The sequence below is a fragment of the Ursus maritimus genome, unplaced genomic scaffold, assembly GCF_017311325.1.
Source record: "Ursus maritimus isolate PB19 unplaced genomic scaffold, ASM1731132v1 scaffold_7, whole genome shotgun sequence".
In the NCBI taxonomy this organism is placed as follows: Eukaryota; Metazoa; Chordata; class Mammalia; order Carnivora; family Ursidae; genus Ursus; species Ursus maritimus.
The window spans coordinates 11,518,717-11,546,643 of record NW_024426885.1 but is presented as its reverse complement, the minus strand read 5'-3'; the positions used below and the strand labels follow the sequence as shown (position 1 = coordinate 11,546,643).

The following is a 27,927-nucleotide window of genomic DNA, read 5'->3' as shown; positions in this document are numbered from 1 at the left end:
GAAGACACAGAGACCAAACAGCAAACTTACCTCCCAGCAGTCACAGGAAACCACAGGTGATTAGACCATCTAAATCAACACAGGGAAATCGTTTCTTTTACCCCAAACGCACCTTGGTTATCTCATCGGATATGCTGTAATCCAGGAACCTCAGAAGGGTCAGGTAGATGCGGAACTTGTTCAGCACGGAGGGCAGCACGGCGGACAGAAGGCTGTCCGTGTACTCCTCCATGTTTGGGGGGATGAGCTGGGGCTGTAAGTGGATCTGGCAGTCTGCCTGGAGAGAGAAACAGGACACAGTATTTTCCACGTTCCTAAGTTAATCCAAAATTTCAGGAGGAGGCTTTGTCCATATCAGCCCGTGAAGGAATCAGGAAATACTCTTCATTACTGGGGGAGGTCACTTTCTAACGTTAATTTACAAGCACCGTGCGATAATCACAAAAGGGAGCCTTTCTCTGTTACTTACACTTACTTCCTCAACAGGATCGGTAAATGCATAAAAAGGTAGCCAACCTCTAAAAAGCAGTGAATTAAAATGTTTCTGAGGTTTCCTTAATCCTGGAATGTGTACTCTATGTCTTACTGATCTGCCTTTCTAGAAACCACATAAAGCAAATCACACTTTCCCACAGAAAACTTACACATGGGCCACTTCATTCTCGTTCACAGGTAATGTCTCATAAATCACAGTGAACACGAGTTTACAGAGAAACTATACACCTTTTAAACAACTGGGCGTACTTCTCATCATGAAAAAACTCAATTTAAAAGCTCTCTTCATCAGTGACTCTGATGATTAACCAGAGCATTTCACCACAGAGCATAAAAATAATTATCATGTCATCGGGAACATTTTAAAAGGAACTCTGAAATATTTCTCACATAAGATTGACAGAAAACAATGGGACTGAGGCAGTAAGAACAAAGGTCTAGATGTGAATCAGGCAATTTATAGACAGCTTCTACTTTCTACGCCTGGATGTGGGAGGTGCTGCTGGCTGTTGGTAGCATGTGATTTGCCATATCTGGTTCTTCACAGATAGGTTTTCATCCTCAGGGCAGGAACAAAGTAATCAATTCTCTTCCTGATAACCAGCAGTCCCAATTTTGAAAGAAGTTTAACTTCTCAATAATAAGCCGTACCAAGAAACAAAACAAAAATATAGGGTATCTTTCCAATGTAACCTCCCTCCATCTTAAAATGTCTCATCGTACCGGTAGCAGTGATCTCCCCTCCGAAGTAATAAAAACATTAATATTGCAGGGGAATTCCATCTGGTGGTAACTGAAGTCATAATCCACCTTCTGCCAAGTTATTAGGTTGCTCAGCGCAGTCACATTATGAACACCTAGAAAATAAAAAAAAAATTTTTTTGTTCTTTGGTTTTAATCACCTAAACAAATTGGTTTTACTGACATTAAGACATGAGGTTTCAGGGCGCCTGGGTGGTGCAGTCGTTAAGCGTCTGCCTTCGGCTCAGGGCGTGATCCCAGCCTTCTGGGATCGAGCCCCGCATCAGGCTCCTCCGCTGGGAGCCTGCTTCTCCCTCTCCCACTCCCCCTGCTTGTGTTCCCTCTCTCGCTGGCTGTCTCTCTCTGGCAAATAAATAAATAAAATCTTAAAAAAAAAAAAAAAAGACATGAGGTTTCTACTGCCTTAAAAAAAAAAAAAAAAGTATCTGAGGCACTGCTCAACTTCCTAAGCTAAATGTTCACTAAGTAATAGGCTTCACAGACAATACTGGTCAAGCTAAACAAATGTATTTTGGGGCCAAGACCCCCCAAAATCTAATCTAGCATCTGGTATGCCAACTGCGCACAAGACAGGTTCCCAGGAAGTACAATCACTTTCTATATGGTGTGTCCACAGCTCCAGAACAATACGGTAGAACTAAAATGATTTTTATGCAAAGAGATACTGAATTTTGATTTTTATACTCACCTGTGCCTTAAGGATACCCCATCCACACTATTTTTCCTTCTTTCTACCTTTACCTCTTGAACTTACCGCCAGCAAAGTGTCTTCTCAATACTCATCTGAGCACAAATAAAGCGACCTGCTTCCTTGCCAGTTTATAACAAGTTCCCATAACTGAGGTTAGTTCAAACCTTCCAACCTATTTTTTTTTTTCAGAGATTCTCTGAAAAAAAATTTTAAACTTCATATTGGGCAGTAAAAAATGTTTTATTAGATCTTCTCTACATTTTCCCTTTTAGCCAATATATGATTGAAGGCAAAATCTCCTCCCTTCTCAGCCTTTCAAGAGCTCCTTGCTATGTCCTTGTTCTGTCACTGCCTACGACAAAACACAGCTGATGTACACAGTCTGTAAGTTTATAATTCCCACATTATACAGATTCTTATGGCAAGCCTTAATCTCAAGTACTTGTGAAATGTGTGGCTCTGGATCAGTGATTCTTTTAAAAGTCATTACCAGATCTGGCTTTCACAGGAGGTTAGAAATGAAGGGAGACACCCACGTCCATACCTGGTGTGTCCAGCTGCCCTTGCTCTAGGAGAGTTTCATCAATCACAAGGGAAGTGTTGCTCGGCAGCTGGAGGAGCCCGCTGACCAGGCGATTGGCTGTATAGTCTTTGTGGGGGATGAATTTCAAATGGTTCATGTTCTCTATAGTCATCTGCAGACGAAAAGACTGCAAAGAGAAATTTTTTAATGAGCAAGGAACAGAGTTTCCCTGTTTAAAGAAAATACATACTTGAGGTTAAATACTTTCCATATGTGTATAAGGAAAGATCGTATCAATTTCTAAGGATGTAGCTTCAAGGCTTCTTGAGCTCTTTAAGCAAAAATCTTACATATACACCTTAAATGATAAATCTACATCTTAAATAAAAATTTCACTAAATCTATGAGCTGCTTTATTCTCAACTGTCTTGTTCGGTATTCTTCAATAATTTCTATGTTACCAGCGAACCAGAAACAAATGATAGGTTGTCAGATACATTTACCAAATATTCAGAAGCTTAACTTCTTCTACCTACAACCACCACAGGCCAGCTAAACAGAAAATATTTATTCAAGATGGGGAGAGAAATGCTTAATTTTCTTCGGTGCTCCTCAAATTAAAATCCCTTTCCTGCCTCAGCCTCCCGCAGACCAGGGAACGAACCGTCGCGAGGAGAGCTGAGGAGCAGAGCACGCTGAGCAGGCGCCGGGCGCTGCGGGTCCGAGAACGTGCTGCAGGCTGCGTCGTCTTAGCACGGGATCTGGCAGACCCTCCGCAACGCCCCCCCCCAGCCCCCCACGCCACCACTCAAGGGCCTGTGCACCCTGCTTCACACTCCACTCTCCCCTCCTATCACCCGTGTGTGGCAAGGGTGGAGACCGGGCTGGCGAGAAGGGCGCTGAGGAAGAGAGAAACTTTCAGAATGTACGGGATTGTTGTACTACGGCTCAGTGATTCAAAGCAACGGGCAGAGGGCTGGGACCCCATTACGGACAGAAGCAAACAAGCCCTAAAGAAGCAGTCTAACCAGAAGGGGCGCGCAGCAGGGGCTCGCTCCCCGTGACAGACGCGGGTCGCTCACGCTGAACCTACTGTGAAAACCAACCAGGACGTGAACGAGCCAAGCGTCCAGAGTTTGGCGCTAGACACAGACACACAAGAGGAATGGAAGGGAGCGGGATATGGGAACAATGAAAGGGTCGAACCCACAAACCTACTACGAAGCGATGCAAATTAAAAGATCAAAAAGGAAATACCCCCCCACGCGATAACCTTGCGTACCTGCCACTGGCAACTTCCGCACGTGAACACGTACGCGTGTCCTAAGCATGAGCGCCAGGCTGCTGCTCGGACTTCACCTCCTGCCCTCCTCCCCACAACTCGTTCCACACCAGCCACACTGGCCTCTGTCGGCGTGCCTCCGACCTGCCTCAGCGCCTCCGGGCCTGCTCTCCCACCGCTCACAGGACGGACGCTCCCCCCAACAGAGCCACGTGGCTTGCTCCCACACCTGCATCATCTCCCCGAATTCCCGGAAGGCAAGACCTTCCCTGACCACACTGTATACACGAGCAACTCCACCCTAGCCCAGCGCCCCCTAGTCCCCTTCTCCTGGGCCTTTACTCTTCTCCATGGCACCTCAACAACATACTCTGTATTTACCTATATCAGTCTTCTACCACAATAATTCAAAATCTATTTCAGTAATTCCCAAACTGTGGTCCAGGGAACTCCCAAGGAGTTGCTGATATACTTTTATGGAGTCCACGAGGTCAAAGTCATGTATGGATAAAAGACCCATTCAATGCGCAAGACAGACCAATGAATTTACTACAGCAGAGTACAACAAGCTCACTGAGGAGATTACAGATTTCACACTTGCAACTACCCTTCGATGGGCAGTTTTGGTCTAGTACCAAAGAATATCCACAGTTTTCAAAAAGGCCAGCTTTCCTTCATATACTTCAATCAAAACATCCTATTACAAGAGACTGAGCGCAGAAATGGATCTGACAATCCAGCGGTCTTCTATTAATCCAGACATTAGAGAGACTGGCACAAATTCAAAACCACGTCACTTTTATCACTAATGTTTTTTGATTTGGGAAAACAGCTCTTGTTACAAAAATATTTTATGTTCGTATGTAATTGATTTATTTTCATGACTATTTTAGTGTATTTTAAGTTTTAATTTCTACTACGGTAGACTGATAAGAAAAACAACCCAGATAAGCTATACCTCTTTGAGTCCTCAATTTTTTCAGAGTGTCAAGTGAGTCAAGGAGTGTGAGAAATCCTGGTCTGTTTGGTCCACTGCTGTTTTAGGGCCTGGAAGAGCGCTAGCACTTACCCTCCAATGACACAGTCACATGAATGATCTATTTTAACCTCTTAAATCTACAAAATGAGAGGTGATGAACGCTGCCGGTCACATGAGTAGTCAGAAGCAACTCCCTCGTTCCCAACGTCTCACCACCACAGAAAACCTGCATTCCACACACCCTGGCAAACCAAGGCAGCTCTACCTTCCAAACAGGAATTAAAACTGGGACAATGGAGATAAAGCTCTTTATTACCTCAGCTACATGAACTATGCTCCTGTAATTTAGGTTTAAAGATTTAAGATTTTAATGCAAACAAAGGATACCAAGTTGCACAAACTGGCATCAACCCAGAGCATAATTTTAAGGGATTTACTTGCAATTGTGCTGTTAGATTCAGAAATTTCTGCTAAGGCATAAAATAAAAGTGAAATGTTTAGGGATGAGTACGTAAATTATGGAACCTGGCAGGCTGTTTCCCCTTAGTAAGATTAAAATCTCAAAGTTACATACTTGGGTTGAATGAAAGACAATTAGATGGATTTTTAAAACGTGCTCAGGTTTCTTATGATTTTTTTTAAATTTGAGAGAGAGAGAGCAGAGCGAGGGAGAGAGAACACGAGTAAAGGGGGGAGGGGCAGAGGGAGAGCAAGAGGGAGAAAAAGGCTCCCCGCTGAGCAGGGAGCCCAACGTGGGGCTCTATCCCAGGGGCAGACGCTTAATTGGCTGAGCCACCCAGGCACCCCAGGGTATTCAGATTTCTAATAAATATTTATATTGATCTTACTGCTGGAACAAGATGTTGAATAATCCGGTACAAGTGTTCTGTGAAGGTACTATTCCGCGGGCAACCACTCAAGTTAACTGTGAATTTTCCCAGTGGAAGAACATCTCTTCTTGAATACCTAGAAAAAAAGATACCAACCCGTAAGATATTCAGGTGATTTCCTGATTTCCATCGAAAAGCAAAATAAGGTTAGCACAATATTGTAATTAAAAGAAAAGGTGAATTACTCTGACCGGTTCATTTATCAGAATAACAGCAATAAAAATAATAGCCAGTACTTATATGTGAGCACTGAGCGTGTGCCAGGGACTGCTCAGAGCGCTTAATGTCTCATTTAATCCCCAGACTCTCTGAGGCAGGTCATCTTCGCTGTATAGGTGAGAAATCTGAGACAGAAATCTGAGGGAACATGCCCAAGTTCACACAGCAGGATGTGGGAGACCTGGGTTCGAATCTACGGGGTTTGGCTCCAGAGTCTGTGCACTGAACCATTATGTACTCAGTCTGAAGTCCTAGCCGAGGAAAGACGTGGAATACCAAGACGCTGACTGCAGAGTCACTTCGAGGAAAACTAGGAAACCTAGCATTTATGGAACTAGGACAATGGTCTACGATGAAATACCGTGCAGTCATTAAAAAGTTCATGAAGGATTACAAAGGAAGAATGTTTAAGATATATTAAATGAGGGGCGCCTGGGTGGCACAGCGGTTAAGCGTCTGCCTTCGGCTCAGGGCGTGATCCCGGCGTTATGGGATCGAGCCCCACATCAGGCTCCTCTTCAATGAGCCTGCTTCTTCCTCTCCCACTCCCCCTGCTTGTGTTCCCTCTCTCGCTGGCTGTCTGTATCTCTGTCGAATAAATAAATAAAATCTTTAAAAAAAAAAAAAAAAGATATATTAAATGATACAAACAAGATCAGTGTTTAGAGAACCATGGAGACTTGTGCAGGGATGTACATGTACGTAAACAAGAAAAGATGAAACAAACATGAGCCAATGTGTTCACAGATATCATCTCTAAGTGGGTGAGATGATAGCCGATTTCCAGTTTCTTTACACTCCTGGAACTTGTTGAAAACACAGGTTACTTCTGAAATCAGGAAACCAAGACCTACAGTGGAGTGCAAGGAGGGGAGCACCTCAGCATACACGTTAGATGTATGCACACCGGGCCTTGCAGAACCTCGGGATGTATAAACGGAATTCAGAATGCAAAAACAATAAAATAGCTCCTTTTACTCATCAGCCAGGTTCTTTGACTATGGCTCTTATATTTAAGGGAGACATAAACATAAGGTTAAATGTGAAACAGATAAGGTGGACAAAGGATTCTGTGATTTCGTGTAACGCTTGTCACACTGCATGAATAAAAACCATCTGATGACGAAGCCAATAAACCAGAACACAGAAGTTACCTGAACAACCTCCCGCTCTTTTCCACTTTCAACAACACCCCCACTGGGGGAACACAGCACTTACACTGTAGAGATGAGATGCAATATCAGGTACTCAGCGGCCAAGCTGTCTCCCAGAAGCGCATGCGTGAGGAACCCAAGCAGCTCCGCTCGGACCGGAGACAACTCGGACATGAAACCTGAAACGACTGAAGAAGGGAGGGAGACCACATTCACAACACACATACCAGCTCCTCCCAAGTGTCTCAGGCTAAGGAGGAGGAAAAAACCCAAGTGGAACAAAGCACTAAAGTCAGTAGACAACTAGTGTAGACCTAAATATTGGTCATTAAGGGATGCCAATCTTCAAAGTAAGACAGCCTGTAAACTTTTTTTTGCCTCATTTTAATAAAGAGAATTAACATAAAGGAAAATGGGCCAGAGTCCCGGCAATTACTAGAGAAACTTAACCTGAGGCACGAGGAACCGGCCGGCTCAGCCCCACCGGGAGCACAGGGCACAGACAGCTCCCGACGCGCACAGGGGCTCACAGTCTGAGGCTCACGGTCTCTGGCTCCTGAGGCGTCAGCACTTACACTTACAGGTTTTGCTCTCCTCCTTGTTAAGGCAAGCAGGCAGTAAAGGATTGATGTGCTGCAACTTCTGGGCTAAAACCACATGAATTCTTGGCACTAACGAAGCAGGAGGACTGTGCACTCTCTGCTCCTCGGCGGTGTCTGCGCATTCCATCGGATCCAGGAGTGAAGACGCATCCCTACGGAGAGAGAACGCTTCAATTCACAGACTTATCTCTGAAAATGAGAATTCAAGCCAAGAACGGTTCCACCTGTGTATCTCCTTAATGGAAAAGGGCTCCTCATTCTCAACTGTCAGGTCACACAAGATCTCAGGCCAGTTAGGTCATACGAGGCTATGTATGTATGTTTCGAGAACAAGAACACTTTTACTGAGTATGCTATAACTGCAATTAATGGGATACCATTAGGTATCTTAATTATTCAGTGTGGAAGATCCATTCATGTCTTATCTTGCTAATTGTTCTTCCTAAATTTTATTCCTCCATGACACCTCCCGTGAATAGTGAGTAGTCAAGCAGTGAAAAAGTGTGAGTTTTTCAGATTTGCTAAATAAATTAGCAGACGATAGATCTATCGCGATCTAACTGAAACAAATCACTACAATGTGTTCAGAACGGCAGACTTTGCAGGTTACAGTCACCACTCACACAGCCACCCACCTTACGCACAAGGATGGCGACAACCTTTACGTGGTCTGGACCACGTGCCGGGCAGTGTTCTTCGCCGTGCACACACCAACTCGTTAACGCCTCACCTACCCTGGTCTCCAATGAGGAAACCAAGCCCCTGCGGAAGTCACATGGCTGGTAAATGGCCAAACTAGGTTGGCACCCCAAGCCATCCAGCTCTCTGTGCACTAAGCAGCTTCAACCAATGAAGTGGCTGAAGCAGGAAAATCATCATCACCAGAAACAGCCAAGACAAGCAATTTGCTATACTCTTATTAAGGAATGCTATTTAAGTTAAAGTTGTTTAAAATTTGCCCTCCCCCCCTTATTTTTAATGGTGAAAAGTAAGCTCTTCTTACAGGGAAACCAAGATGAAAGTCCAGTATCAACAAGAAAACTACTGTGTAGGGGGTATGACTCCATTCTTTCGGCAAACTCAAAACAAAACAAGAAAGAATGAGGAAGATTTGGATTTTCAGGATATATTACCAAATGTGGAAAGTGTAAAGGAATATATACATCATGCTAACTTTTATATAATAAAGGAGAAATAAAATATACACGTGTCTACTTATTTTTGCAAAAAACACAGGAAAAATAAAAGCAAAAACAGGTTGGTTCCCCACGGAGGGTGAGTAGGAACTGGGCAGGGAGGATGACACCCCTGCATTCTTTGTGTATAGCTGTGATTTAGGCAACAGTATCAGCGTTTTCTGTACTTAAAAATCAAAACAATAAGGATAGAAGGAAAACTCTGAAGTGAATGGAAACAAATGAGCCTAACTACGTAAAATGAATAATAAGCGAAAGAACCAAAGGGGAAGAAAACTCACCCTAGTAACGTTAGACATAGCACTCTGATTATACACCTCATTCTAAAATAAAAAGTAGGAACCAATCTTGGACTCAAGTTATGAGGTTTGTTTTTTTGCAATGGTATGGATTACCAATTCTGAAATTACCTTCTCTGCACTGAGGAATACATTGAGAATAATCAGAGTCGAGCTTCTTTCTGTTAGAAGAAGAGTTACAAACATGGGAGGGAAAAGGGAGGACATCTGCGTGCAGAACCAGAATTAGAAACACTGTGAACGCACAGTTCTGACAGACTTGAAAATACATGAAGATATACATGTATGGGTATAAAATGTGCATTTATTTGTACACATACAGTGTACATGTATATGCACTTCCTAGCCCTGTCCACTAAAAGGGCACAGAAGCAATACCAATCCTGGTACCAATGAGCACACAAGCACTCAGATCTTGACTTTCATTTTTTAATTTTTTTTTTTAAAGATTTTATTTATTTGAGAGAGCGAGACAGACAGAGATAGCAAGAGAGAGCACAAGTGGGGAGGAGAGGGAGAGGCTGGCTCCCCGCTGAGCAGGGAGCCTGATGCGGAACTCATCCCCAGATCCTGAGATCATGACCTGAGCCGAAGGCAGATGCTTAACCAACTGAGCCACCCAGGTGCCCCAGACCTTGACTTTTAAATAAAATTCCTCACTAAAAGAAACTGATGCTCCTTAGAAAAATGGCTGATACTGCAGCTAGAGCATGGGAAGGACAAGATGAGGTTGAAACAGCATAATGTGTCAGAAAAGATATGTTCAAAAATGAGAAGGTCATGTCAGCAAGGCCCCCGAGCCTGCTTACAATGACTCCCACTAGCCAAATGAGATCATCTGGATCTCAAGCACCAGACTAACATACACACTGATACAAACAATTACTTAAATGCGAGAGAACAAAAATCTCTAACAGAATGCCAATAAACAAGTGTAGAAGGAATGACTGAGATAGAAAATCTCCATCTAGTAATAACTGATTCAAGAATCATCAATGGATAGGGGCGCCTGGGTGGTACAGTCAGTTGAGCGTCTGACTCTTGGTTTCAGCTCAGGTTGTGATCTCAGGGTCGTGGGATCGAGCCTCGAATTGAGCTCCATACTCAGCGCAGAGGCTGCTTGAGATTCTCTCTCCCTCTCTCCCTGCCCCTCCCGCTCATGCTCACTCTAAATAAATTAATCTTAAAAAAAATCATCAATGGATATTAAAATAAGTAGATGAGGGACGTGTGGGTGGCTCAGTCAGTGAAGCATCTGCCTTTGGCTCAGGTCATGATCGCAGGGTCCTGGGACCGAGCCCTGCAGTGGGCTCCCTGATCAGTGGAGAGCCTACTTCTCCCTCTCCCTACCGCTCCCCCTGCTTATGGGCATGCACTCTGACAAATAAAATTTTTAAAAAATAACTAAGTGGATGAAAGTTAAATGAGAAACTGGATATTAATGTAGTCTCCAAGTATCTCCTTCCAAATTATTTATTACAAAGTGAAAAACGGTAACTCTATAGAACAGAAAGCTGGCAGGTGCCCCCTCAACCAAACGATCAGAATTAACATCACCAGTAACGGGGCACACCTACATCACGTGCCTCCTGATACGACAGCCTGAATCTCATCACAAAAACCCAAACTGAGCTAGTCTACAAAATGACTGGGGGTACTCTTCGAAGGTGTCAAGGCTTTCTGCCATATGAGGACATGAAGGTGCCATCTGCAACCCAGGAAATGCCATGTGAGGACACGAGGTTGCCATCTGCAACCCAGGAAATGGGCCCTCACTAGACACCAGATCTGTCAGCACCTTACTCTTGGACTTCCCAGCCTCCAGAACTATGAGAAACGAATTTTTGTTAAAAAAAAAAAAAAAAAAAAAAAAAGGTGTCAAGTTCAGGGAAGACAAAAGTTGAGGACTGTGCCAGGTTAGTGGAACATGTGACCCTATGGATCCTGGATCAGGAAAAAGGAAGAGGGGAAAAAACACCAGAAGGAACAAGACTGAAATAACTGGTGAAATTAAGTATGGACTGTGGGTTAGTGTACTATGTATTTATGGCAAAGTTCCTAATTTTGATAGCAGTACTCTGTATAGGAGAAAGTCTCTGTTCTTAGGAAATATGGACTCAAGCATTCAGGGGATAACATATGCAACTTACTCTCGTTTCATATACAAAAATGTGCATATGTAAGAGCACAAATGAATGACAGAACAAATGCGGCATGTTAACAACTAATAAATCTGGGTAAAGGGAGAAAGTTCTTTACAACTATCCTCCAGCTTTTCTGCAAGTTTGAAATTATATCAAAACAAAGTTACCCAAAAAAGAACAAACACACTCACCTTTCATCATTATTTAGTATACTTAGCACAGGATCCACAGACAGGACACCATATAACTCAAGAACATCATTGACTTTGAAACAATCCCAGTCTTCATAGACCTGATAGGAGATAAGAAATCATGTTGTTGGGGGGCGCCTGGGTGGCGCAGTCATTAAGCATCTGCCTTTGGCTCAGGGCGTGATCCCAGCGTTCTGGGATCAAGCCCCACATCAGGCTCCTCTGCTAGGAGCCTGCTTCTTCCTCTCCCACTCCCACTGCTTGTGTTCCCTCTCTCGCTGGCTGTCTCTGTCAAATAAATAAATAAAATCTTTAAAAAAAAAAAAAAAGAAATCATGTTGTTGGGATTAAATAACACCCCAAAATCATAAAATATTAGTTTTAAGGTTAAAGTAATAATATCTTAGATTTTTAGGTCAGGAAATGGACCTTCAAAGCAACACTTTTATTTCATAAAATGAAACCAAGAGAGGTAAAATACTTGGCTGAAGTCATTCTCCCAGTTAGCAAATTAATAACTAAAACACAGGACTCCTGACTCTCAGACCAAGGTCTGTCGTCAATACACCACACTACTTCGAAGAAAAGGCTTTCCCAAAGGATGATGGTCAACTAACATTAGAAATATGCGTTATGGGGCGCTTGGTGGCTCAATGGGTTAAGTGTCTGCCTTCGGCTCAGGTCATGATCCCAGGGTCCTGGGATCGAGCCCCACATCAGGCTCCTGGCTCAGCGGAGAGTCTGCTTCTCCCTCTCCCTCTGCCCCTCCCTCCACTCGTGCTCGCTCTACTAAATGAAAAATTAAATCTTAAAAAAAAAAAAAAAAGAAACCTGCATTATCTCAAAATCTATTAAGCACACAAGAGAAGGGGAAAAAACCCAGGATTACTAACTTTGGATTAATCCACCAACTATGCACCATCAGGAGGGTTAACACAAAACTCAGAAAGATCATGAGGTTTTTCACGATAAAACTTTCAAAGTTGTCTGTCTTTGACGGACTTTAGTAACTGGCAAAGCCTCCTCTTGGTGAGGCTGAACTGAAGCATGACGGGAAAGCGGTCCTCACTCTGGTCCCTGTGGTACAGAACTGAAGTGCCATTTAAGTTAAAACCATAAAATAAAAGAATGGAAATTCTCAATGATCATTTCTGAAACGTACATTGCTTGTTTCACCTATCAGGAGCCCAAAATCAGGGTAAGCAAAATAGAACAAAAAAAACCAACAAATTTTTTTGCCTTCTATTTTATTTTAAATACAAGTGAGAAATGGGTTTTGATGAGAGAAGAATGTTGAAAATGTTCGATATTGTTGGAAGCTGGGTGACAAAGGAAGTACATATGAATTAAAAAACTGTTCCACTTCTGTGTTCGAAATATCCTTCAATTCTTTTTTTTTTTTTTTAAGTGAGTCCTACACTTAGCATGGGGCTCAAACTCACAACCCCGAGATCAAAAGTCGCAGGCTCCTACCAACTAAGCCAACCAGGTGCCCCATATTCTTCACATCAGTTTAAGAATGTCGTGGTAGACAGAACACAGTCTCCCAAAGAGGTCCAAATCCTCATCCCTGCAATCTGTGAACATGTTACCTTACAAGCAAAAAGGGATGTGCGTAAATTCAAGACCCTGTGATGAAGAGATTATCCTGGATTATCTGGCTGGGCCCAATCTAATCATGAAGGTCCTTAAAATCAGAGAATTTTTCCTACCTACAGTATGAGGGAGAGATGACTATGAAAACATGCTGTCTTTGAAGATAGAAGAAGGGGGCCCCAAACCAAGGAATGTGAGCACTTCTAGAAGCTGGAAGAGGCAAGAAAACAGATTCTCCCCCAGAACACTGAGAAGGGAATGCAGCCCTAAGGACACCTTGATTTTATCCTCAGTGAGATCCGTGTTGGACTTCTGACCTAAAGCCTGCAAAATGATACATTTCTGTTGTTTTAAAAGACACTAACACTGTGAATATTCACTCCGGCAGCAGTAGGAAGCAAACACAAACGCGAAGAGTACTCCATGTTAACTTCTCAGACACATTCCACATTCACGTCAAGGTCAGGTCTATAAAAGGTTTAGTACCTTCACAAGGCATGCAGGGCCCTTCTCCCCTGGCAGTGGAAAATTCAGGTCAAAAGGAGAAGAGAGGTTCAAGAAGTTCAGCTGTTGGCCCGCAGAAGCTTCAGTTTCTAAACGTTTTGGCTCTCCACACCACTGAAGACCACCAACGCTCCCTAAATTCAAAGAACAGCACTGCTTTTAGTCATTTTTAAAGCTTCCTGGAAAGAAAGAACATTCCTAAAGAGCCTTTCAAGTCTGATAAAAATGATGCTTCTGAACTCAAAAACTTCAAGTTGTTACAGTTCTTAAGGAAGTAACATGCTAACAAAACCCTCTGACCTAAAAGAGAACAAAGATTATGAAAATCTGAAAAATTTAATCATTTCTCCCATACGATAAAATGGCAAAAAACTTTCCCCTTCAAATCTCAAGTGTAAGTATTTTAAAAGTTAACACTTAATACAGTTACTTTGACATCTTTAACCTAAGAAATACATTGTCTACTGACAACAAACCCACTTTGGTAGAACATACTTTTTCTACTTATTACGCAGAATAAAACCATATAGCAATAAATTCATTTACCAAATATTTAGTAACATCCATTGTGTACTAGGAATCAGACTAGTTGTGGGGGATACAAAGATGATTTTAAAAATGCCCTCTATCCCTGAAGTAGTCACAGCTTAGGGCTTATAACTACTAAGAATCAATGGATAGCCTGCCACACCATAAAATATTGCTCAGCAATAAGAAGGAATAGACTACTGAGACACACAACAACCTGCATGGATCTCAGGTTCTGCTGAGTGAAAAAAGCCAATCCACAAAGTGTACATGCTCTAGGATTCCATTTAAGTAACTATTTTTTTTTTTAGGTTTAATGCTAGACTGGAATCTTTTTTTTTTTTAATTGAAGCATACCTGACTATGCAACACTCTTGCAATAAAATAACATTAGTACAGACATGAAGAATGGATTAGAGTTTGCTAGGGGTTAGGGACCTGTGGGGAGGGGGAGGCAGGAGAGCAGTGGGCAGGACTCTAAAAGGGCAACTTGAAAGATATGGGCAACGAACTGTCCTGTGTCCTGACCGTGGTAGTGGCCCCATGAGTCTACCCGCGACGACACTGCCCAGGACAAAATACGCACACACAAGTGCGTGCAGGAACTGTGAATCTAAGGTAGGTGGGTGGTAGCAGTGTCCACTTCCTGGTCATGATATTCTACCAGAAGTGCAAAAGATGTTACCATCAGGGGAAACTTATTTCTTACAGCTACATGTGATCTACAATTATCTCAAAAAAAAAATTTAAAAATCTATATAGCCTGATTACCTAGAAATCAACAAACAAGTTACACTGTAAACAAATAATGCACTCAAATGTACAAAAACCCCTACAGTGTAACATCCAAATAAAAGCAAAAAAGAGGAGAGAGCATCAGTTGCTTAGGTGATAAGAGAATTAATCATAGATCCTGGATTCTAATGTTACTTATTGTTACGATACACCATTAATTTTAATAAACGTTTGGGGGGGTGGGTGGAGAGAAAGAACACCATCTCATTTGTATAGATTTACTACGAAACATTCCAATGCTAAAAACATTAAAATATGCCTTAGCTCTAAGGAAATATACTAATATGAACTTAATAAAGTAGGAAAACATATGGTTAAATGAAATTCGTCAGTAATTCTTTGTTTACCACTAACGCAATCCTACAGGTGCCCCCGATTAGACTGATTGTTTGACCCCCCTTGTTTGACCCTTCAACTTGCCCTCTGATGATGGTGCTAAGGAGAAGTGACTGGACACAAAAGGAGGAATAAAGACAAACTTATCTACTTGCCACAATAAAGAAACTCACTATTCCTAACACTGTGATTGGTGAAATCGAGAACGAAATATGCCAATTCTGACACGGTCTCATGCTCTTGGGATACTGCAACTTTTGGTCCCCCTGTGTTAATCAGAATTTATTGGGTTTACAGCACGTTTCGAGATAAACCACTACAAATGTGTGTAAATAGAAAAAAAACACTGTCACTATCCTAAGGGCTCTCTGCTCTCAAGGTGAGGACGAAGTTACCTAGTGCACCACAATTTCATGGTTTTACTCTGATGTTTTCAATCTTACAAATTAAAGTACCACTATCTTGGGGCACCTGGGTGGCTCAGTGGGTTAAGCATCTGCCTTTGGCTCAGGCCATAATTCCAGGGTCAGGCTCCCTGCTTATCGGGGAGTCTGCTTCTCCCTCTCCCTATGCCCCTCCCCCTGCTTGCATGCACACACTCTCTCTCCCTCTCTCATAAAATCTTTTAAAAAAATAAAAAATAAAGTACCACTATTTCAAAAGGAAAAGAAAAAAGGATGTTTTCAGATATATTTTTAAAAAAAATTTCAGGGGGCGCCTGGGTGGCACAGCGGTTAAGCGTCTGCCTTCGGCTCAGGGTGTGATCCCGGAGTTCTGGGATCGAGCCCCACATCAGGCTCTTCCTCTATGAGCCTGCTTCTTCCTCTCCCACTCCCCCTGCTTGTGTTCCCTCTCTCGCTGGCTGTCTCTCTGTCGAATAAATAAATAAAATCTTTAAAAAAAAAATTTTTTTTTCAGGACAAAGTACTAGGCTTCCATATTACTTAGGAGCTGAAATAAAAATATAAAGAATGAGAAAAAGAACTTTTTCAACTAACCACTTGAGATTCTTACAAACTAAAAGGAAAGCAGACGCTTCTCACTAAGTGATGCCTAACTGCTCAGTTATAAAGCACAGTTTGACCAAAGAATACTATAGAAACTCTCAAAACTGTCTGTAACAGCGATGAACTTCAACGCAAGGTTGTCAAATCATTGTCAATTCCTAAATCTAGAGCTATAGTACACAACTAATTCTGAAAACGGATCTGACAGAGAAATGCACAGAAAGCCTGCTGGCACACACTACCTGCTTGCCTGGCACCTGCATGTTGCTCTTTCTGTTTATGGGGCTGTAGGTCCATATCTTCATCATCTTCGTAACTCCTCTTGTGACGACTGGGAGTGTAGGATGTTGAAGGACTGACTCGAGCTTGGTTTGCATTAACATAGGCGTTAAATGAAAAGTTAAGAAAAATCTACCATGAATTGAGGGATATCCTAAGGTAGGCTAATTACAGGGCTAATAAAAGATTATTGGTTTGGCAATCTGGTGAAAATTAAAACACCCTTTAAAAGGCTGTAGTTCCAGTTTTGATCATGAGAGTAACGGCTTAACCTCATGCCCCCTACCTGTGCTATAAAGAAATTGTACAACTGGATAAAAGACATGAGCAACTGTCTTCAGTCACTGAACACCATAAGGGAACATAAGGTTATAATCCTTGAATAAGGAAACACCAGTAAACTCCATACTCTTCCCAGCTTTCTCTTGGGAACATTTCCCAAACTGCAACAAAGTGAAGTGAAGGCCCTGTCCTTGCTGGGTAGAGAAACAAAGCACATGGTTCAGGGCTACGGAGCAACTGGAGGTTGCAGGACAGTAACAGAGAGGCAAGAGTTGCAGATAAAGATCCAGAAACTCATGCACATTCCATTTGGGTCTTTGGCTGAACACAAAATCATGGATGTACAAGTCAGGATTCCTTGAGGGCTAGCAGGGAACAGCTGCTAGTTGGCTGGGAGCTAAATGGAGATTTTGGATTTGTACAATACTAGAACTGGACCCTGATGAACATCTTGGGCACTTAGCTGTGACCCCAAAATAGCACATCTCATGAGTAAGGACTATGTCCTACAGACCGAGGGCCATTCCATACCCACCTTAACAAATTCCAAAACCAAGCCATGACAAGGTCAAAGTGATCCACTTAAATCACCTGTCTGTCAGAAAAAAATGCAACATTCTTGGAAGGAAGACAATGTTGTACATCAGCATACACTAACACATTACTAGTTATATATGAAGAGGCAAGAAAATATGACCTACAATCAGAATTTAAAATAATCAATAAAAATAAACCCAGAGATGATTCAGATATTGGAACTAGCAGATAAGAACACTAAAAAGGCAATCTAAAATTCACTATTTTTTTATATAGCATTTACTATGTTGAGATATGCTCCCTCAAAACCTTAAAATTCACAATTTTAGAAGAAAAGATAGACAAGGTACACGTGGGTGGCTCAGTTGGTTAAGTGTCCGTCTGCCTTTGGCTCAGGTGGGATCGAGTCCCACACTGGGCTCCTTCCTCAGTGGGGAGTCTGCTTCTCCCTCTCCCTCTTCCCCATGCTCGTGCTCACTCTCTAATAAGTGGTTAAAATCTTTAAAAAAGATAGATGAGTCAAAGATAAGGAATGTTAACAGAGAAATGGGAACAACAGAAAAGAACCAAATGAAAAATCAAGAACTGAAAAATAAGACATCTGAAATGAAAAAAAAAAAAAAAAAATCCCCAGAATCTCAGTCACCTGGAGGACAGTAACATCTAATGATTATGTGACTGAATCCCCAGAAAACGAGACAATGACAAGAGACTGGGACAGAAAAACATCTGAAGAAATAAAGGCTGAAATCTGAAAAATACCAGTCCACAGATCCAAAACTTCAAAAATACCCAAGCAAGATAAACACAAAAATACCCACACCCAGCCACATCACAGAACTGTCGAAAACCACAGAGAAAGAGAGAACATCAGAAGCAGCCAGAGGAAAATCAAAGACGTTATAGTGAAATGATGGCTAGCCTTTCATCAAAAAGCAATGGGGGCCAGGGGCGCCTGGGTGGCGCAATCGCCCCAGCATGGGGCCTCCTTAAGATTCTCTCTCATCCTCTCTCTCTGCCCACCCCCACACTCACTCTGTGGAGCTTTAAAAAAAAAAAAAAAAAGGCAATGGAGGCCAGAAGACAATGGAACAAGACCACTAGAGTGCTGTGGAGGGAAAAGAGCTGTCAATCCAAAATTCTATAACCAGCAAAAACATCCTTCAAAAATAGAGGTGAAATAAAGACATTTTTAGTTGAACCAAAGCTGAAAAAAATTAATCACCAACAGATCTGTACTTTAAAAAACAAAAAAGCTTAGTAAAATGACTCCATAAAAAAAGAAAAATGAGCTAGAAACTGTAACATACCACAAACACAAAAGACACTTTTCCCTCATTTCTTAATTTACATAGAAGACAAATTTTTTTTAAGATTTTTTTTTGAAAGATTTCATTATTTATTTGACAGAGAGAAAATACAAACACAGGGAGTGGCAGGGAGAGGGAGAACCTGGCCCCCGCTGAGCAGAGCCCAACTTGGGACTCGATCCCAGGACCCCAGGATCACAACCGGAGCTGAAGGCAGCTAGACGCCCTACTGAGAGCCATTCAGACACCCCCTTTTCAAAGATTTTATTTGACACAGAGAGAGAGACAGTGCGCGCCCACAAGCGGGGGAGCGGCAGAGAGAGGGAGAAACAGGCTCCCCGATGAGCAGGGAGCCCAATGTGGGGCTCGATCCCAGGACTCTGGAATCACGACCTGAGCTGAAGGCAGACACTTAACCGACTAAGCCACCCAGGTGCCCCAAGAAGACAAATGTTTAAAGCAAACAGGATAATATACTGTGGGCTCTATAGTTTAAGTACAAATGAAGTACAAATGTCGTACACAACAGCAGCAGCAGCACAAAGAATGAGGGGGATGAATGGAAGTAAACTGTTGCAAAGATCAAGGAACAAAGAAGAAATCACAAGGGAAATTAGAAAATATTTTGAGTTGAGTGATGGTGAAAACAAATCAAAGTCTGTGGGATGCAATCAAAGCAATGATTAGCAAGAAATGTATAGCCTTCAATGCTAATAGAAGAAAGGGGAGATTTGGAATTAATGATCTGAGCATCCACTTTGAGAAGCCAGAGAAAAATTAAAGCCAAACTTGCTTAAAAGGAAATAAAAGCAAAAGTCAATGAGATAGAAACAAATAGTTGGTTCTTTGACAAACCACTAATAACACTGATCAAGAGTAAAAGAAAAATTAATTAACATTATTGGAAATGAAAAGAGATCACTGCTAGATATCTCCCAGCCATGAAAAGGAAAATACGGAAATATTATGAAAAGCTTTCTTACTGACATAAATTCAACAACTGAGACCAAATGATATTGAAACAATTCCTTGCAAGATACAACTTATCACAACTGATACACAGAAAAAACTGTTAAAAAACCTAATTGCCACAAAATGCCAGGCCCCAAATTGGAAACAACCCAAATGCTCATCATGCGGAAAAAATAAAAACAAATAAAATCAGCAATAAAAAGGAACTAGCAACTCACATATACACACAAGGATGAATCTCAAGTGTGTTAGGGAGAACAAATATCAGACACAAAAGACTCTGTATGATTCCATTTTTTGACACACAGCAAAGGTAAAATGAAGCTACAGTGAAAGAAATCAGGACAGTGGTTACAAAAGGAGAGTGAGGTGCCTGGAAAAAGACACGAGGCAACTTTCTGGCACAAGTCCTTTACTTGGATGGGTGTAAATTAAATGGGTGTGCATTTGTCCACTGAAGTGCACCCTTAATGTCTATGCATCTCAGGGTATGTGAACTATGCCTAAAAAAATTATATAAAAAAATAAAAATAAAAAGGATACCGAGATGTTTCCACATCTCTCAAAAAAGCCTACATGTTGTTTTCCCTTAAGAAATCCAGAAGTAGTTCTAATTTGAAACTATGTGTTTGTTTAATTATGGTACGCTCTTTTTCAGTACCTTTAAATCCACCTCAATCTTTTTAACAGTACTTCACTATAGGAATGTACCACAATTTTATCATTCCTCAACGATGCATACTTGGGTTGTTTTATAACCTTTCTTGTTTAGGACAAATGAAAAACATTTCATTAAAATAAAGACAAGCTCTGTAAATGAAGAACAATTTTTTCCCCAGCTAACTCGTACATCGGTGTAAAAAGACTAAGTTTCTAAAAAACTCAAAATTTAACTGTGGTCTTCTCAATTAAGAAAACAATCAGGAACCACTCAACATAGAAGAAACTTCAAATAAAGGATATTTCTTTTACCCATGTAGATTCCCCAGGCACTGGAACACAATAAAAAGTCTGTCTTTCCAAAGTGGTAGTTCGTGGGGAGTTTAAATCAACTTCTTGTTGAGGCTGTGATATACACAAAATGTATATTTAAAATTTTATCAAGAAAAATAAAAACTTTAATTAGCAAACCGTTTTTTGCAAAACCATAGTAGATATCTCACGTTAAGAATTAACAAGTACCAAATAAAAACTATCATTTTTTAAAAAAGAAAATGGACATAAAATCATTTCACATACAACCATCAATATACTACCTTCCCTCAAGTCCAGAATACATAGTTCCTGATCACAAACTTAAATCCTTTGTAATAAACAGGATACTTTATTAATTTTTTCAAAGACAAAGCACTGTCTCTTTCATAGACCACATCAATATCGGCCTATAAAATAGGAACTTAATGAAATATTCATTAGCAGTAACTCTGATATGAGATTTGAGTCAGATATTATTCCCTAGAAAAGGAATGTTCTCCATTTCAAATATACTGAGAAAATCCTAAGAGGTAGAAAGAACCCAAGATGTAATATTAAAATTTTACTTTAATAAGCACATACTACTTTTAGTACATACATTACCAAAAAAATCTCTTAAAAGTAAATAAAATGTGTATTTCATTTGGGGGAGGGGGGAAAGACCAGAGAGACACCAGGTTTCAGCCTGAGCTAGTATGTACGAGATGTACAAGCAGGGCTTTCTGTGTTTCTTTCTTTCTTTCTTTCTTTCTTTTTCTTTCTTTCTTTCTTTCTCTCTCTCTCTCTCTTTCTTTCTTTCTTTCTTTCCAGGCCCAAAGTTTTCCTCGTTTGGTGCTTTTACTTATGATCTTTAGCAACACAATACGGAACTCTTTGCCTTCAGCAGTGTCACACACGGACAGACTCATCTATTTTATTTTCCTATTTCCAGATGCTGAGATTACTACCTTACGGTGATACTACATTACTGTGTATTGGTAGATTAGGCTAATATATTAGACTTAGGGCTCCTCAAACAAGGGACACAAGTATTTATAAAGTTGACTCACTCGACTTGGCACCACATTTTACTCTATGAAAACACTCTCAAAGAAAAAAGACACTGGGAGACCTCAAGTTCATCATGTTATTAGTAAATCCATCTTTCACAAGTCCCCCCAAATAATTATAGGACGTTACATTTTTGTTTAATATAATCTTCGCAGCAACCTTCCAAATTAGGGCTGTTCTTCTGTCCAGACTGGCCCTGAACTAGAACACGTCACTCAAGCAGGAACAGCTTCTACTGTGAATTAACGTGCTGGTATTAGGGCTTATAAATCAATCTCTTTGAGGTTTGGGGAAGCAGGAGTCAGACTCCCAGAATGTAAAAATCCCCAGGTAGGAGCGCCTGGGTGGCTCAGTCGTTAAGCGTCTGCCTTCGACTCAGGTCATGATCCCAGGGTCCTGGGATTGAGCCCCGCATCAGGCTGCCTGCTCGGCGGGAAGCCTGCTTCTCCCTCTCCGACTCCCCCTGCTTGTGTTCCCTGTCTTGCTGTGTCTCTCTGTCAAGTAAATAAAATCTTTAAAAAAAAAAAAAAAAAAGAAAGCCCCAGGTAATCTGATTAAACTAAGACTCCGGAGCACCAAAGCAGAAAACTAGACCCAGAATGGAGGTAACTCCACCAAGGTGCAACCTTTCTACTTAAGCACCTGCCTGTTCAATCCCCACCTCTGAAACTTGTTTTTTCCCCAACAATTGACAATTACCATCAGTTTCAGTAGAACCACATGAAAAACCAATTTTAAAAAAATGCAGATATACTGTAGTTCCTCTGTAACTGCTTTTCTAGTAAGTTTCTACCCCAAGACTATCCCTTCCACAATCATAATTATATCTAAAGTCCTCTGCCTTCTTGCCTCTCCCATTACTGATAATGTAAGAGTTTCCATTACTTCTCTTTATCAAAGAAAGTTTAAGTTTATTAAAAACTTTTTTTCCTCCTAGGAAAAGGCGGCAGGATTTAATGAAATTTAATTAAGCAAATGTTAAGCCCCAAGTTAACTTCCACTTTTACTTTAAAAGAATTTATCATAACCTGTAATTCTGAAACCAAGTATATAGATATAAGAAAAAGAAAGGAATTCGTTTTGTTACTTACAATACTCTACCTTCTAAGAGATTTTTAAAAGATCAAAAACATATCAGAGAAACTCTTAAAGATAAATAAAACATTTCACATGATTTCTCTGAACTTATTTACACACCAGATAAATATACCTAAGATCAACCAAAGGAAATAAATTCGCTGCTTAAGAAGAAATTCTTATGGAAATATTTTATACCTCTTAAGGATACATACCCCACACTCTGCTACATCTCTGTATTTTCCAAAATGAAGGACCTACGATCCAAAACAAAGGATAACAGCATCGTATCAGTAGATCTGAATCAAAACCACCATAAACAGCACAAGGATAAATAAAATTAATATCACTAATTATCAAAAGAAAGTTTCATGAAAAAAGCAATACATACACGTGCTTTTGTGTTTCGGTTAACGGTTTCATAAACTCCCATGTAAAACTCAGGGTCAAACATATCCTGAATCATGCAACGAAACTTCACAAAACTGTTAGGTTTCAAATAATGAAGGGGAACTTCATTCAGTGATGGTACCTTAAAGGAAAACAAGTCAATAAAATTATCTGTAAAACATTAAGCATATATACAGAGACTGTATATTCAGAACCACCCCCCCACACACACCAAGCCCCATTAGGAAGCCAGTGATCTCAACAGTCAACATAACAAAAGTGCTGGACACAAAAGTATTTTTTAAGTTCTTCCAAGTTTGTAAAATGACATCTGATTCTGTAAAAGGATGCTCCTCCTTAAGAATACAAGTAGCAGAAAGGCATTTGCTTTGTTGAGCTCTTCTCTTAAGACTAGTACATGCCAATGCTCTTTAAATGAAGGTAATAAAACAAGACATTCAGGGCTCACAACTACTGGGTTTTGTCTTAGAAAGTAACATGGTCAATTACTGCCACCTAGGGGCACCAACACAGAAGCACTGAATTGCTTGAATTTAAATTTCAGTTGAAAGAGGGTAAAATCAATTTTAATACATATGCACTTAAAGTAAAAGACAGCACACATTAATGTATATAGTTTAAAATTTTAGTGCTCGCTTCAGCAGCACATATACTAAAATTTTATATGGATTACCACTCAGATAGAAACTGAAAGTCGGCCCAACCCTCTCCCCTACAAACAGCAATCAACTTACCCATTTAGGAGCGTTATTTTCTTTCAGCTTTTCTTTAAAATACTCAATTACTTTCTTCTCCCAGTCAGGATTAACTCCATTTTGGGCTGAAAGAAAAATACACTTTTCAGAGCTGAAAGGACAATACCTAACAACCGACTACGCGGTCAGGTGAGGTACTTCACACTGGCGGAGCGCTGCCACACTGGGCACTCAGCTGCCCTAGTAAGGGGGTTGGCTAATCCAACGCAGGGCAGTGCTGGCCTCGTGCAGGCCCTCGGGAGCCAACAACCTAGTTGAGAATAACCCACAGAATGAGATACGAAGCTACTTGGACAAAGCAGCATGCAAACCATCATTTGTAAAGCACAATGCTCTTTGAAAACATTTTTATACAGATTGTTTTTCTTTGTAACTACCCTTAAATGAAATGGTGTTCTAAAAAAACTTTTTTTTCAATTTGGGAAGAATTTCAAACTTTCAAAAAAATCACATGAATTGTACAAAGAATACCTGTATCTTTGCTCCGTTTGCTTTATCTCGTCTCATATATTTCCCTGACCCACTTGAGATTAAATTACACACATCATATACTTTCACATTTAAGTATTTCAATGTGTTTCCTAAGAACAAAGAGATTATCTTATATAACTAACATACTGTTACCAACCTCAGGAAATTCAAAACTGATACCATACTTTTCATCTAACCGATCACCATATTCCAATACTATCCCTGACTGCGCTTTTTCCTCTACAGGAGCCTATCCAGGATCACATATTGCTCTTAGCTATCATGTCTCTTTAATCTCCTTTAATCTGGAACAGTCCCTCAATCTTTCTTTATCTGTGTTTTATGACATTCATATTTAAGAGGAATACAAAACCTGTAAAAAATATATATATACATAGACTGCTCCTCACTTTGGGTTTGTCTGACGCTGGCTTATGATGAGACTGCAGCTGTGCTTGCTCTACCAGACTGTTCCCTTAGTGATGCTGTGTCCTTCTAAAGGTACCATCCAGAGACAAGATGTCCATCTTCCCTTCACTGATGATGTTCACTTTAATCACCCAGTCAAAATGATAGCCAGTCTCCCAACACTAAAAAGTGTCTCCTGCAGCTTACTTAATAGTTGCAAAGGGGGCAAAAGGTAGAGACACTTCAAGACCGTGCAAAAAAATTTTAACCCCCAGATTTAGCACCCACCGACAACTCTTACAATGATGACTGCAAAATGATGAGAAAGGTGTTTTCAATGTCATATAAAAGAAAAGAAAACCAGGGCACCTGGCTGGCTCAGTTGGCAGAGCACGTGACTCTAAATCTCAGGGCTGTAAATTCAAGTTGCACGTTGGGTATATAGATTAAAAATAAAACTTAAAAAAAAAAAAGGTAAGAAAACTAAAGCTTTGGGGAAAAAATTATGGGAGCTGGCCAAGACCAAAGCAAATTATTGCCAGAATTAGGAATACCTATTTTGGGAGAACCAGCAAATCACACAACTAGCCAATACTTCCACCATTTATATTCATCACTAGGTGCTATGTAGATGTGAAGTAAAGGAATTGTCTCTGTTACAGCGCTGATTGTCAAAAATACTCATAAAATCCTACTAACACCATGTTTAGCAGGGCTTCCAAACGCTTTTACATATTTGAGCAAAGGTGGGAATAAACTCCTCAGGCGATTCCGATGTGGAATGATGGTTAAATTCACTAGTAAACTGGTCCTCAAAGTGTGTTTCCTTGACCACCAGCATTAGAATCACCTGAGGTGTTAAAAATGCAAATTTTCAGCCCACCACAGATGTACTGAATCAGAAATTCTAGAGGTGAGGCCTAGCAATTCGTGTTTTGCAGTGCTAGTCCCTACCCACTGGCAGTCCCCTCCCCTTGGAGCAGTCATGGCACCTAGCCAGAATGGCATGACCCCAAAGCCCCACTTCCACAAGGACTGGCAATGGTGCATGGCCACATGGTTCAACCAGCCAGCACAGAAGATCTGCAGACAAAAGGTCTGCCGCATCACCAGGGCCCTGTATCTGGACCCCTCCAGCCCACAGTGAGGTGTCCCACCGTGAGGCATTACACCAAAGTGCGAGCTGGCAGGAGCGTCAGCTCAGAAGAGTTACGAGTGGCTGGCGTCTACAAGAAGGTGGCGCGGACCTCTGGGATCTCAGTGGATCCAAGAAGGCAGAACAAGTCCACAGAGTTCCTGCAGGCTAGCACGCAGTGGCTGTGGGAGTACCACTCCGAGCCCAACCTCTTCCCAGGAAGCCCTTGGCCCCCAAGAAGGGAGACAGCTCTGCTGAAGACCTCAAACTGGCTACCCAGCTGACAGGACCAGGCATGCCCACACGGAATGTCTAAGATAAGGAGAAAGCCGGAGTCACAACAGAAAAGAACTGCAAGGCGTTGGCCAGTGTTCTCATGGCCCGGCTCTGGCACCCAGACTAGCAAAACAGGCCAAGGAAGCTGCAGAACAGGATGTTGAGAAGAAAAAATACAGTGCCACTGGCAAATTGTGACAAAAAATAGTATAAATACATAAATAAAATGCCCTCTAAGTGACTCTGACGCACATTAAAGTTTGAGAACCACTATTACACTAGATGAGTGCCAATAAAATGATTATTGAATTAGACAAAAAGAAAAAAAATGGGTGTTTTTGCTTCCACTGAAAATGGATATTAAAGAAAAGGTTGAAACACAGTCATGACAGCACACCAACACTGCTATTCTGACTGCATTTGTGCAAGAAACATGGACACGTTTGGGGGGGGGGGTTGGCTGGCTGAGTTGGTGGGGCAAGCGACTCGTGATCTCAGGGTGGTGAGTTCAAACCCCACACCGGGTGCACAGCTTACTTTAAAAAAGAAAAAGTAAAAATGAACAAACATGACCATGCCATCTAACAGATGCTAAAGCTCCATCAGAGAGTGACTGGGAGGTGGTAAGGTACATGTATAAAGACAGGATTTTCCTGAGGTCGCCTTACAAATATCTGGTAGTGCTAGACAATTAAAGGACTGCAAAAGATAATTAAAAAAAAAAAATCAACCATGCAATAACCGTCCATTATTCATTAAGCCTACGGTGTGTCCGGCACTCCACTAGGTTCAATAAGGATACTGAGAGCCGAAGAACTTAAAGCAAAGAAAAGCGGTGAACAGAAAGTAACGGCCAAAAGCAAAGAAGAGAAACGAATGCAGGGCAAATAATCTCAGAGAGGGCTTCTGAGGGAGGTAGTACTTGAGCTGGGCATTTAAAGAGGGGTAGACCTGAAACATGCTGAGGTAGAAGGAATTAGTGTATTCCAGACAAAAAACAAGGACAAGGATGGCACTACCAGATATTCAAGTACACAGGGAACTCAGTGTCAGAAGCTGCATGTGGCCCCTATGACTAAGTTCTGTCTCAAAATTAAGCCATTCCAGCGGAAAACAGAGAGGGATTCCTGTAGACATGGCTTAATTATTTGGCTGTAACTGAGAGTCTGACCTAATCCACTCATGAATTCGGTTACCTAAGATAGTGTATTCATGATTTTGAGTTTAAGTAGGATCAAGTTGGGTCACTTGCAACCAAGAATCCTGCTTAGCACACCCATATCACTATATCATATTTACTATGAATTCTTGGCCATCTGAATTTGAGCAAAACTACACTCAATCTTGATCTGGTTTAAAAGTCAAGGGAACTAAGAAAAAATATATAAGCTCTCACCAATAGTGTATGAGCTTCTAGTTGGTGCTGTCAATCTTTTTAATCTTAATCATTCTGCTGGATACATAGTGGTATATCACTGCGGCCTTAATACGCATTTCCCTAATGACATTGTACACCTTTCATGTTTATTGACCATTTCAATAAATTCTTTTGTGAAGTGCCTATTCACAAGTTTGCCCATTTTTAAAAAATGGGTTTGTTGTGGCATCAATGATTGTACTAATTCTTTGTGTATTCTAGACATAAGTCTTAAGTCATACATATGTAAGGCACATTATTTTCTAATTTGTACTTTTTAAAAATATTCTTTTTGTATGTCTTTTGATGAGTTTTTCATTTTGATGAAGTCCAATTTGCCAAATTTTCTTTCAAAGTTACAGATCCCAAGGTCATGAAG

The 27,927-nt window shown here is 41.1% G+C and overlaps 1 protein-coding gene and 1 pseudogene across 2 annotated transcripts in view; one reads left to right on the top strand and one right to left on the bottom strand.

Annotated features, from left to right (window-relative positions):
* The window catches only part of LOC103659351 (minichromosome maintenance complex binding protein), a 46,857-nt gene that overhangs the window by 4,019 nt on the left and 14,911 nt on the right, over positions 1-27,927 (bottom strand). Inside the window, exons 2-14 of one of the 2 annotated variants that reach the window (XM_040623868.1) lie at positions 23,821-23,906; positions 23,067-23,207; positions 22,891-22,932; positions 20,537-20,638; positions 16,436-16,580; positions 13,510-13,661; positions 11,428-11,528; positions 7,571-7,749; positions 7,060-7,183; positions 5,581-5,698; positions 2,493-2,658; positions 1,219-1,352; positions 113-277 (exon numbers count right to left, since the gene is read on the bottom strand). In XM_040623868.1, the coding sequence (XP_040479802.1) occupies positions 113-277; positions 1,219-1,352; positions 2,493-2,658; positions 5,581-5,698; positions 7,060-7,183; positions 7,571-7,749; positions 11,428-11,528; positions 13,510-13,661; positions 16,436-16,580; positions 20,537-20,638; positions 22,891-22,932; positions 23,067-23,207; positions 23,821-23,906 (1,655 nt within the window). The remainder of the gene's footprint in view (positions 1-112; positions 278-1,218; positions 1,353-2,492; positions 2,659-5,580; positions 5,699-7,059; positions 7,184-7,570; positions 7,750-11,427; positions 11,529-13,509; positions 13,662-16,435; positions 16,581-20,536; positions 20,639-22,890; positions 22,933-23,066; positions 23,208-23,820; positions 23,907-27,927) is intronic. The other variant, XM_040623870.1, reaches the window with a different exon arrangement.
* On the top strand, positions 25,447-26,345 carry LOC103659355 (annotated as a pseudogene).